This window comes from Cyprinodon tularosa, unplaced genomic scaffold (genome assembly GCF_016077235.1).
Source record: "Cyprinodon tularosa strain WSP-4 unplaced genomic scaffold, ASM1607723v1 ctg82, whole genome shotgun sequence".
Taxonomy (NCBI): Eukaryota; Metazoa; Chordata; class Actinopteri; order Cyprinodontiformes; family Cyprinodontidae; genus Cyprinodon; species Cyprinodon tularosa.
In genome coordinates, this window is record NW_024039585.1 from 160,092 (window position 1) to 173,250 (window position 13,159).

General features: G+C 43.1%; 1 protein-coding gene across 1 annotated transcript in view; it reads right to left on the reverse strand.

The window, feature by feature from the left end:
* Positions 1 to 13,159, reverse strand: part of obscna (obscurin, cytoskeletal calmodulin and titin-interacting RhoGEF a) — a 69,491-nt gene that overhangs the window by 50,333 nt on the left and 5,999 nt on the right. The window contains exons 8-19 of the mRNA XM_038272234.1: positions 6,706 to 6,972; positions 6,327 to 6,590; positions 5,970 to 6,236; positions 5,574 to 5,843; positions 5,225 to 5,491; positions 4,216 to 4,482; positions 2,379 to 2,651; positions 2,029 to 2,292; positions 1,673 to 1,939; positions 1,114 to 1,380; positions 753 to 1,022; positions 219 to 485 (exon numbers count right to left, since the gene is read on the reverse strand). Of these exons, the coding sequence (XP_038128162.1) occupies positions 219 to 485; positions 753 to 1,022; positions 1,114 to 1,380; positions 1,673 to 1,939; positions 2,029 to 2,292; positions 2,379 to 2,651; positions 4,216 to 4,482; positions 5,225 to 5,491; positions 5,574 to 5,843; positions 5,970 to 6,236; positions 6,327 to 6,590; positions 6,706 to 6,972 (3,210 nt within the window). The remainder of the gene's footprint in view (positions 1 to 218; positions 486 to 752; positions 1,023 to 1,113; positions 1,381 to 1,672; positions 1,940 to 2,028; positions 2,293 to 2,378; positions 2,652 to 4,215; positions 4,483 to 5,224; positions 5,492 to 5,573; positions 5,844 to 5,969; positions 6,237 to 6,326; positions 6,591 to 6,705; positions 6,973 to 13,159) is intronic.

Here is a 13,159-nt window from a genome sequence, read left to right on the forward strand (position 1 = left end):
AAAACTTTTAATAAATTTCAATTTTCATTTAACCTGTTTTTTTTACTTTTCGATCATGAAGATGCATGTTTATTACTTTAACCTAAAATAATATTGATTGAATGCATAAACTTAAGCAAACATTAATATTGTTTAAATGTGCATTACAAATGCCTGTAAACTTGTGACCATTGCTAAATACTTTTGAAAATGACACACAAAAAAAAGAAAAAACATACCAATAACTTTCACAGTGGCTTTAGTCTTCTGCTCCCTGCACACACATGTATAGACGCCGCTGTCCTCTAACGCAGCATCCCTGATGGTCAGTTCCAGGCTGGAGTCCCTCTGCTTTATCTGGTACTTGTCTCCATTCTCGAGCTTCTCTCCTCCAAGCCACCACTCCACTGGGACACCAGCTTTAGAAATCTCACATTGCAGTGTGATGTTGTGTCCTTCTTCCACCTGCTGGTTCTTCAGCTTCTGCTTGAACGTTATAGGAATGGCTGAAAGGTCAAAAGGGTATGGATAGTTAGCATTTAATAATAAGAGTAACATTCTAAAAAAATCTCTACTTTTATGTAACTTCATCTGCAGTACAGCATTAAGTCTTGCAAGAAAAAATATATTTAAACCTGTTAAGAGCTGTTTAAAATCAAATATGATATAGTTTTTTTTTAGCATTTTTTTTGTTTTCTTTTTAAATATCGTTTATACCCAGCAAGATCTAAAACTTAAGATAAAACTTGAATGAAACTTTGTGGTTTTATTACCATTAACAGTCAGAGTTGCTGTTGTCTCGATGTTTCCACAGATGCAAGTGTAGATATCGCTGTCATCAGGAGTCACATCTAGGATCCTGAGTTCAATATGTGTGTCTCTCTGTCGCACGTGATACTTCTCTCCATTCCTGATGACCCCACCTTGATTTTTCTTCCACTCTACAGTTTGACCAGGCTTGGAGAGTTCGCAGCGAAATATAGCATTGTTTCCTTCCTCAATCAATATGTTCCTTAGCTTCTGTTTAAAGGTGATCGGCAGGGCTGAAAAGTCATGGATAAAAATTAGCTAAATAACCAACTCCAGATTATTCTTAAAATCATCATATCAGCTCATTGCTTAATAACATCTTACTGGTAATCTTGACTGTAGCAGATGTTATCTGATCAGCACACACACAGCTGTAAACCCCACTGTCCTCAGGTACAGGTTTCCATATCAGAAGCTCAAAGGTGGTCTCCCTTTTCCTCATCTGGAACTTGATGCCGTTCGTCAGCAGCTCCTGCTCCTTCCTCCATTCCACTGCTATTCCAGGTTTAGAAACTTCACAGCGCAATATCACACTACTGCCCTCCTCTGCTTGCAGGTTCTTAAGTTGCTGAATGAAGGTAATGGGAATTGCTGGGCAAAAGAAAGTTTTGAAATAATAATCCCCCAGGTCATACAGTAATGGCAAAACAGGCTATTATAAATCAAAGAAACTTTAGTAGATAGGTTATTTTTTTTGCTTGTGTTTTTTCTTCGAAAGATAAAAACCTTAAACATAAAATCTTGCCTGTCTCTTGTTTCCATTAAGATCTTAGCATTTGATAAAATTCTAGAATGTGAATTTCATATTAGAGAGAAAAAGTAGACTTTTTATTATAAGATCTTTGGACAAATGTGAAGGAAAACCCTTCACCAAATAGCTCACCGTTTACTATAAGGCTGGCTGTGGTCTGGTGTTTTCTGCACTGGCATGTGTACTCTCCTGTGTCCTCAGGCTGAAGTGCTTTGATGGTCAAAGAAAGAATGGTTTTCCTCTGTTTCATGACGTATTTATCTCCAGGCCGGATATTCACAAAACCTTTCCTCCATTGAAATTGGACTCCAGGTAAGGAGTATTCACAAGTTAACGTAACATCCTCTCCCTCATTGGCCTCCATGGCATTCAGAGGCTTGGTGAACTCTGCCGGGATGGCTAAAGAAGACAAGAACCTTTATCTGCACTAATTCTACAGTAAATACACAAAACGTGGTGATAATACATAATATATTTCAGGTTTATACCTTTAACGGTGACGATAGCTGTAGTTGTGACATATCCAGCGCTGCACTCATACTCTCCGGCATCACTGTTGCTGACCTCTCGAATAGTCAGTCGTGCTTCACAGCCAGAACGGGTAATTAAGTATCTGGAGGAGTGCCACATCAGACAGCCATCTTTGTACCACAAGATGTGGCATGGTTTGGAAGTGACACAAGACAATACTAAACCACCTCCTTCAAAAGCCTCACAGTCCTCCAGTGCTTTGATGATAGTAGGACGCCTCTCTGATAACATGAAGATAGACTTGTCACCTCTGACTGGAACACTGGTCCACATGAATATTCTAAAAAACTCACAAAAAGCTCCTTACCTCTAACTAGCAGTGAAGCATAAGATCTTTTGTCACCTGCCACGAACGAAATAGTGCCAGTGTCTTTCCGAGCAAGCTGTCTAAATGTGAGAGTATGGAAGCCCCCAGATCCCATCTGAATCTCATTAAGCTCGTTAGTATAAAGCAGAGTCTCATCCAGGTACCATTTGACCCCCAAGTAGTCATCGGGACAAATTCGACACCTGAATGTGACTGTGTCACCTTCAAGACACTCCACATCCTCGAGCTCATCCAAGATTATCACTTTCTGATCTGTAATATAGAAGAGTGAAAAAAATATGGACACAACAAAAGTATCAGCTTTTAACTTTTGCAACATTCAAACAACAAACTTCACTGTACATTATGTTGTAGGATCCAATATTACCTTAGCTAGTTCAATACTTGTGTACTACATACTTTAGAAATAAATATCATATGTTTGTTGAGGTTTTACAAAAAGCCAAGCAGGGCCAACATTTTTCCGAACCCCATGTTGTTATAATTATAGCTCCAGGTCTCTTAGGGTATTTCCCTACCAGTTTTATAAATCTTAAAAAGTAAGTTAGAAGCATCTGTACAGTATTTTCAAATTCATTCAAACTAGTTAGAAAGGGTCGACAAAAATCCGTTTTGAAGTCTTGCATCAGATACACATTCTGGAAGATGATGGTTATTTTATGGAAGAAAAGCATTCTAACAGCACTATGAAGATGACAACACCATGTTTTAGTGGGGTAATGGCAGTCTCAGGTAATGAGAAGTCTTATCTCCCTGCCAGATGGAACATTTTACATGTTGGTCAAATTGTCCATCCAGACGAACCTACATGAACAGACTTTTGGGGTTTCCTACTTCGGGGAGTGGTGGCCTAGTGGTTAGAACATTGTGCTTGGGTCACGGAGATTCTGAGTTCAACTCCCATACCAGACTGAGCAAAACCCACACTGTTCTCCGGGCTTCTACACAATGGCAGCTCACTGCTCCCAAAGGGAATGGGTTAAATGCAGAGGTGAATTTCTTGAGTGTGAGATCAATAAAGTTAAATTATTATTAAATGTTTAGTATCTTCTTTAAACAACAGTTTTTATAGTGACCATTCTTCATCATACGACAAACATTTTATGTCTTAATGCTCTGATCAACCTCCTCCAATGCCCCTTTGCCACACCTGATTGTTTTCTTGCTTTACCAGTGGCTGTACTTCCCTTCTCTACCTTCCCACCAGACGATCAACTGCCCTGCTCCATCAGAAATCCAGGCATCCATTTTTGTTTGCTCTTTTGCCCTCTACTGTGTCTTTTTACCCTCTGGCTCCTTTCCAAGCCCTATACTGTTTATCTGATATCCAGACATTGATGATCATTCTGCCTTACAACATCTGCCATTCTGTAAATGACACTTACCTGAATATTGACCTAAAGTCTGGGACGAGCAGTGTAATTGCAGAATGGCCCTAGTAGAAATGAATTGAATGAATGACCCATTCTGAGAGTTATTCCTTTTGAAATGTATTGATTGCAATGTTCAATTATGTTGCAAAGTGAGATAAACAGTTGAAATTAAAATAGTTAAACTTTAAAGATGGCATTTTGGCATTTAAAGGCAATATGTAATTCACTGCAGTTGACTTTTTTTGTTTTGTTAATGTGCTGAAAAAAGCTGTTAAGGGCATAACTGGAGGAACTGGAGGAGGTTCTGTATCCCAAAATGGGGCCTGGTAGATAAGTGTGGGAACTACCAGTTTAAGACAACAGAAACCTCATTCCATTTCTAAGGGAAATAATGACTTAATTGTGCTCCAAACACCTTCACACTTCATGCATTTTGGCCTCACCCTGCACAGTCAGATGTGCCCGGCTTTGCATGGTACCAACGTCACACACGTAAATATCCGCGTCTGTTTTCTCCAGACAGTTGATGGTTAGGGTTAGAACAACTCCCTTCTGCTTCATGACATACTTCTTCCCAGACCTGAGCTCCAACATGCCCTTCAGCCATGTCACGCGCTTGGCTGGCCGCCTGGTCTCACATTCCAGTGTCACTTTACCCTTTTCTTCTCCTCGAGTGTCCCTCAACTCCCTTGCAAATGTGTGTTGAAGTTCTAAAATAAAATAAAGTATATTCAGTAAGTCAAGCCAAGATGCATACTCAGTTTACATACTGTAGCATACTGTATTGTAGAAAATCTTGCCTATATCAAGGTATGCTCTCTTAAAGAGGGCACTATTCTCAGACGATTTCACAGTGTTACAAACTAAGAAATGGAGAACCTCATGCAATTTTCAGGATTGAAACACTAAATTATGACCCTCCATCCTAATATTGCTGCTGGAATCAAGTCTCATTGGATGAGAGAAAACATTTCCAGTCTGTTGAATGTTACATTTTGGTCAACTAGTGAAAATTGTAGCTTATTAGATAATTTTAAACTTCCTTACCATTTATCCTCTGAAATCAACAAAGTATTTCTTTCCACACAACTGCCATATTTTGCCTTTTTCTGATCATTATCCATAGACCTGAAATGTGGGTTATGTGTAAAAATCCTCAAAAATAAACACTTCTATAAAACAATAAAATCAAACTAGCTGAAACTTTAAATCAAAGGTCAACCAAATGCCCTTCAGTCATCATTGTGGGACTAAGTTTAAACCTAATCAATGATATTTTAGTCTAGAAGCCTTAATGCCAAGGGATTGATTCAATGTTTACTTTAACAACACCTGTGGATAATGGTAAATAATAAAAATGTCAGTAACTGTATCTGAAAATATAATACGTTACTTTTGAATCTGTCTGTTTGTAATTTCTACTTTTACTAAAAGATTAAAAACGGTAACTACCTCTGATCTCCACCTTGGCTCTGGAAGCAACACCGTCAGCTTCACAGCAGTATTCTCCAGAGTCTCTGATGGAGGTATTTTTGATCAACAGCCGGGCCAAGTTCTTCTCTATGCTCATCTCATATTTAGGGCTCTGCCTGATGGGACGTCCATTCTTCAGCCATCGAATGGTGACATCTGGTTTGGTGATTTCGCAGCTCAGCTCAGCATCCTCCCCAGGCACGGCCTTCACATTTAACAGGTCCCTAAAGATGTGCACAGACTTCTCTAAAGAGGGAAAGCAAGTATTTTCTCAATGTTAGAATAAACTGAATAAACATATAAACATTAATGAGACACAGCTTTTTACCTTTTACAAACAACATGGTCCTACAACTCAGATCTTTAATTGTGAAAACCACGTCACCAGCGTCAGAAAGGAGGACATCTCTAATGGTCATCTTATAGATGCGTTTGTCGTTTACTAGCTGAATGCGGCTGTTTGTAACCACCATCTGACCATTGATGGTCCAAAGTGGTTCATCATCCAGATCATGAGATAGATGGCACTCGAAAACACAGCTTTCACCTTCCAGAACAGAGACTGTCTTTATCCGCTGGACAATGCTAATAATAAGATCTGCAAATACAAAATAAAACAGAAGCTTTGGGATCAGTCTTGGTAGCTGCAGACCATTACAGACAGCAATAACAAGTGCAGAAGATTAAGAGATTGAACTGTTAGTGCTGTTTGAATTCCCTTTACCATGTACTGTTACTTTAGCCTTGGACTGACTGGTACTCAGGTCACAGGTGTATTGACCAGCATCTTCCTTGCTCAGTGTGTGGATGATCAGTGCTCTGCACTTCCCGCACTGCACAAACTCATGTTTTTCATCAGGTGACAGGACGGCCCCATCCTTCTTCCAGACAGGAGTTACTGAATCTTTAGAGATTTCACACTGCAGGCAAACTTCCCCTTTCTCCTCTCCAATAACATCCTCCAAAGACCTGAGAAACACAGCTGGACGCTCTGGAGACAAAACACATTCATGCAAGTTCATGTGTTTCCTAAATTCAGAGCTTTTCTTTATTGTGCACTTCATATAATTTTGTTTCTGACCTTTGACCTTTAAGACAGTTGTCTCAGTGAGTAGACCTGCTTTAAATGTGACCCTGCTCTCCTGTGGTCTAAGCTTTTGCATCCTGAGACTGTGCATTGTGCCCATGTGCTGGATTCGATTGATGGCGTTAGAATTGAGGCGGATGTTGTTCAGCAGCCACTCTGCGTTTGCAACAACATAGTTTAGCTCACATGAAAAAGTGGCAGCGCCATCCTCCTCAATTTCAATAGGATCAAGATGTTTGACCAGCTTCAGTGTTTTTACTGTAAGACAAACAAAAGAGCATTATTATTTATTTGTATGTTTCTAGATACAAAAAGTAATTATAAATCAAATCAAACATCATAGGGATCAGGAAAAAGCTTTTTATTGACATACCTTCAACTTTGAGCTGCGCAGTGCTCTGTGAACCTCCAGCCATGCAGCGGTACTGTCCCGAATCCATCCCTGTCAGGCCATGAATGATCAGCTCTGCTCGTTTGCCCTCTCTTTTCATGTTGTACTTGTTTGAGAACTTTAGTGCGGTGCGACCTTTAAACCAACGCACCACCCGGGGTGATGGGGCAAACTCACAGCTCAGGCTCACAGAGCTACTCTCCTTTGCCTCCACATCATCTAAGTGGTGAACAACTTCAAGAGGTCGCTCTGATGAGGATACATACAGCAGACAGTTGGAAAACATCAGCATAAATTAGCTTTCTGCAGAGTGTCATTGCTTGGTTATTGCTATAAACAAGAAATATAACATTTTATATAGGAGTACTTTGTACCTTAAGCAAAAAAGTTTTATCTAAACCAAACAAAGGCTCCAAACATCCATCTAGTCTTACATTTTAATAAACAAATACAAAGACAATACAAAGACAAGGCAGTCATGTAACACAACTTTCCTTGGAATTTTATTTTCTGATTTTCAAATTTCACAGCCTCACTGAATAAAAGTTTATTCTCCTAAAAGCTCCTTCACTTCTGCTGTAGGGCAAATGTTGTCCCTTTAGGATTTTGAAAAACAGACTAAAAGCAAATTGTTGTAACTCACTCAATAACTTAGTAATATATAATTGATAAAACCATACTGTTGGTAAAGACATTTTTTTTACAAAAGAAAGATGCACCTTTTCTTTATTTTCACTACCTTTGAGAGCATATAGTTACTAGTATCTGATCATATTAAGTATTTATTAAATTTTGATATCATGTAAAATAAAAAGCAGAACATAGTTTGTAATAAAAACTAAACAAGAAAAGGTTTTCAAACATGTCTTTTGAGATCAGTTTTCTCTTACAGCCTCAAATACAACACAACAAACCGCCTTTAGAAGTGAGTCAATAATAATAATCTAGCTGTGTGTCTTCAATATTAGTATGAATACAGCTTTAATATGTACATCAATGTTGGGAGCTGGAGAAGTTCCACCTTTCTCCAGCAGAGTCCGCCGTGGATCCTTCTGAGTGAGCCTCCTGCACAGCTGCAGCCCATCAAGATCATCAGAGGATCCACTATATAAGCTGTCTTCAGACCTTGCCTCAACGCCGCAGTGTTGATCCAGTTGGTCAGCGCCTAAGCCTAGTTTCTCAGTGTAACTTTGTGACTTTGAATCCAGCCTGGATTCTAACCGTTGCCTCTGTCTTCCAGGAAACCAGTGTCTCCTCTGTGAAGCTCTGGAAGAGCTAACCTGCCGAGCCGACCCTCTGAGCCAAACCCGAAGATCCTTAGAGAACTTCCATGCTGCTCAGGACTAAGAGCTGGAAAACCCTAAGCCAAGGTCTGTTCATTATTAGACGTGAGACGCTGAAGCAGCAAGCGGACTCTGCTGATCAACTCCTCTCCAGATCCAACAGTGACTCTCCCAAAGCTAACCTCAAGAACCCTCAAGGTACAATCAGTTATCATCTAGAAATCAAGCTCTAGCTTGCAACGCTAACTGAACTGTCTCTCACGCAGACTCCGGTGAACCAGTGTCCAGGCCCGAGCCAGAACCAGTACATTCTGTGTGCTTGTATCAAAATAAACTTGTTGAACTTTTATTCCTGTGTCCGTCAGTGGTGTTCTGCATATTTGGGTCGTTCTTTGTGAACCCATCATGACAGAACACTGCGGCCAAACCTCGAAGATTTAATTCGTCTTACGATCAGATTGGACAATAGAATCCGTGCCAGAAACAGTTCTAAAAAGCAGGGGACACTTTCTTCTGCCTCAAATAACGTGACTGTTTGTTCTTCTCCTACAGAGCAGCCGCCCATACAGAGACCTATGTCCCAGTCTCTACCGCTGCCTATTCAGGCCTCTCATTCAGGCGAAAGAGATTTCGAACTCATGCAGGTGGGACACACTAGGCTCACCCCAGAGGAGAGACAAAGACGTTTTCTAAGCAAATTATGCATTTACTGTGGTGAGAGTGGACACTTCATCGCTTCCTGCCCTGCTAAATCAAAAGCCTGGGCCCGCCAGGGGATCTGAGGAGTCTGGCGGGCCAAATTAACACTAAGAAATCTCCTCGATTGTTGCTTCCTGCCACGTTGTTTTGTTCTAACCAAAGCCTCTCCTTTTCTGCATTCATCGATTCAGGCTGTGAACGGAACTTAATCGATTCAAACCTCGTCCAACAACTCCAAATTGAAACAATTCCTCTGACTCAACCTCTTAGTGTTTCTGCTATTGACGGAAAGAGACTTCACCAAGTTACCCATCAAACTCAGCCCCTCGAGCTACTTCTGTCAGGTAACCACCGAGAGACAATAACATTTTTTGTTTTTCCTTCTGCATGTTCCCCTCTGGTGCTTGGTTTCGAGTGGTTGGAGAAGCATAATCCTCACATTAATTGGACTGAGCGTCACCTGGAATCTTGGTCCACTTCATGCCATGAAACATGCCTCCGTTCGGCTGCCCCCTTGGTGGGGTCTCCTAGAGGTGGGGGGGAGATGGACTCTCCTGACCTCTCTTCTGTTCCTTCCGAGTACTATGACCTAGCTCCTGTCTTCAGTAAGGTCAGTGCGACGTCCCTACCTCCACACAGACCATATGACTGCGCCATTGATCTTTTACTTGGTGCACCACTACCTAGCAGCAGGTTGTATAACATTTCCAAGAGAAACCATCGAAAAATACATAAATGAATCATTAGCTGCAGGAATAATCCGCCCATCTTCTTCTCCTTTGGGCGCTGGGTTCTTCTACGTTGGAAAGAAAGATGGCTCCCTGAGACCATGTATTGATTACCGAGGTTTGAACCAGATCACAATAAAGAACAAATACCCACTTCCTCTACTCGCCTCTGCATTCGAACCTGTACAAGGAGCTACAGTTTTCTCTAAACTGGATTTAAGGAATGCTTATCATCTTCTTAGGATCCGAGAAGGAGATGAATGGAAAACAGCCTTCAAGACTCCATTGGGCCAATTTGAGTATTTGGTAATGCCTTTTGGTCTAACTAACGCTCCAGCCTGCTTCCAGGCCCTCGTGAACGATGTTCTCAGAGACTTTTTAAATGTGTTTGTCTTCGTCTATATTGATGACATACTCATTTACTCTAGGAACCTCGCTGAACATAAGAAACATGTCCGCCTTGTTGTACAGAGACTGCTGGAGAACAAGCTGTTCGTAAAGGCCGAGAAGTGCGAATTTCACCAGTCTTCAGTCACCTTTTTGGGGTTTGTGCTCGAGGGCGGCCAGGTAAAACCATCTGAGGACAAGATAAAGGCAGTGTTAGATTGGCCAGTTCCAGAGAACCGCAAACAGCTACAGAGATTTCTGGGTTTTGCAAACTTTTATCGTCGGTTCATCAGGAACTATAGCCAAACCGCCCTTCCATTAACTTCTCTGACCTCTGTCAAACGCACTTTTCAGTGGACCCCTGAGGCGCAAGCTGCGTTTGATAAATTGAAATCTTTATTTTCCAGAGCACCTGTGCTAATGCAGCCTGACCCTGCTAAACAATTTATTCTCGAGGTGGACACTTCAGATTCTGGAGTTGGAGCAGTCCTATCCCAGAGACTTGACTCGGATCAGAAGATCCACCCTTGTGCATTCTTCTCCCGTAGACTTTCTTCCGCTGAGCAGAATTACGATGTGGGAGACCGAGAGCTGTTGGCCATCAAACTGGCGCTGGAGGAATGGAGACATTGGCTGGAGGGAGCTGAGCATCCGGTTCTAGTATGGACTGACCACAAGAACCTGGCTTACATCCAGTCAACCAAGCAAGCCAATCCTCGTCAATCCAGGTGGTCTATCTTCTTCTCACGGTTTAATCTCATTATCTCCTACAGACCCAGATCCAAGAATGTCAAACCCGATTCTCTCTCTCGTCTTTACTCCGTCGATCATCCCGAGACGCCTGAACCAGTCCTCCCGGCTTCCTGCACTGTGGGAGTGGTAAACTGGGAAATCACTGACCTTATCAACTCCGCCCTGGCTACTGAACCCGACCCAGGTAACGGTCCCACTAACCGAACCTATGTGCCATCTTCCGTCAGGTCCCGTCTCATCCAATGGATGCACGCTGCCAAGTTTTCTGCTCATCCGGGAGTCAGTAGAACCATAGCTTTGATCTCAAGACGCTTCTGGTGGCCCACCCTCCATAGAGATGTCAAGGAGTATGTGTTGGCTTGCTCCACTTGTGCCCGTAATAAAGCCTCACATCAACCTCCTTCTGGCCTGCTTCAGCCGCTTCCGGTTCCCTCGCGCCCTTGGTCCCATATTGCTATTGACTTTGTCACCGGCCTCCCCGTTTCTCGAGGTATGTCCACCATTTTCACCATTGTTGACCGTTTTTCAAAGGCCTGCCATCTCATTCCCCTTAGGAAACTCCCCACGGCCTTCCAGACAGCCCAGCTCCTCGTCAAACACGTCTTTCGCTTACACGGCATTCCCCAAGAGATCCTCTCGGACCGGGGTCCTCAGTTCATATCCCAGGTTTGGAAAGCATTCTGTTCTGCTCTCGGCTGTAAACCCTCTCTGACCTCAGGTTACCATCCACTATCAAACGGACGGAGAGGATGAACCAGCAGCTGGAATCAACCCTTCGTTGCCTCACCTCTAACAATCCCGTGGACTGGAGTCATTTTCTCACTTGGATCGAATGCGCACACAACTCCCTCAAATCTGCTTCCACTGGTCAATCTCCCTTTCAGGTTAGTCTCGGTTATCAACCTCCACTTTTCCCCGAAGACGAGAGAGAGATTTCGGTCCAGTCAGTAAACCAACACATCCGACGCTGTCAGAAGATCTGGAGAGAAACCATCGCCACCCTCAACCGATCTTCAGAAACCAACAAACGCTTCGCTGACTCCAGGAGACGTCCCGCCCCCGAGTACACAGAAGGCCAAGAGGTATGGCTGTCCACTCGGGACATTCCCCTTAAGGGGATGTCTCGAAAACTCTAGCCCAGATTCATAGGTCCCTACAAGATCTCCCGAGTCATCAGTCCATCAGCCGTCCGTCTCTAACTGCCTCAGTCTCTCCGGATTCACCCAACCTTCCACGTGTCCCAAGTCAAACCTGTCGTCTCGAGTTCTCTGTGCCCGCCTTCCGACTCCCCACCAACCGCCCTGGAGGTCGATGGTCATCCAGCCTTCACCGTTCGACGCATCGTGGACTCCCGTCGACGAGGTCGCGGCTGGCAGTACCTCGTCGACTGGGAGGGCTACGGACCGGAGGATCGCCAGTGGGTTCCGGGCTCGTACATCCTCGATCCTGCCCTTATCGAGGAGTACGAGCGTTCTTGCCCTTCGACCTCTTCCGGACCGCCAAGGGGCGGTCGTTGAGGGGGGGGTACTGTTGGGAGCTGGAGAAGTTCCACCTTTCTCCAGCAGAGTCCGCCGTGGATCCTTCTGAGTGAGCCTCCTGCACAGCTGCAGCCCATCAAGATCATCAGAGGATCCACTATATAAGCTGTCTTCAGACCTTGCCTCAACGCCGCAGTGTTGATCCAGTTGGTCAGCGCCTAAGCCTAGTTTCTCAGTGTAACTTTGTGACTTTGAATCCAGCCTGGATTCTAACCGTTGCCTCTGTCTTCCAGGAAACCAGTGTCTCCTCTGTGAAGCTCTGGAAGAGCTAACCTGCCGAGCCGACCCTCTGAGCCAAACCCGAAGATCCTTAGAGAACTTCCATGCAGCTCAGGACTAAGAGCTGGAAAACCCTAAGCCAAGGTCTGTTCATTATTAGACGTGAAACGCTGAAGCAGCAAGCGGACTCTGCTGATCAACTCCTCTCCAGATCCAACAGTGACTCTCCCAAAGCTAACCTCAAGAACCCTCAAGGTACAATCAGTTATCATCTAGAAATCAAGCTCCAGCTTGCAACGCTAACTGAACTGTCTCTCACGCAGACTCCGGTGAACCAGTGTCCAGGCCCGAGCCAGAACCAGTACATTCTGTGTGCTTGTATCAAAATAAACTTGTTGAACTTTTATTCCTGTGTCCGTCAGTGGAGTTCTGCATATTTGGGTCGCTCTTTGTGAACCCATCATGACAATCAATGGAATGCCTACTCCTCTAATCTGACTTTTAAGTAAGAAGATCGATAATAGAAAAAGATACAAAGAAGATACAAAAAGCCATAAGATGTGTATATTGCTGTCTGGTGCAAGCCTTCTGAAGAAATGTACTGTGCAGAGAATTAGGAGTAAAAATTTGCTCTACAAAGTGAGGAGTCAGGAGAGCACAATACAAATAATCACAACAGATTTCCTGAAAAAGAAAAACACTTAGAGAGTGAAGCACATCATCTAAGTTGTACAGTCTTTACACTGGGTCCCTGTATGAATGAGGATAATCGCTGTTAAGCTATAAATCACCGAATAGCATAGCAACAAAATATATTACAGACTTCCTC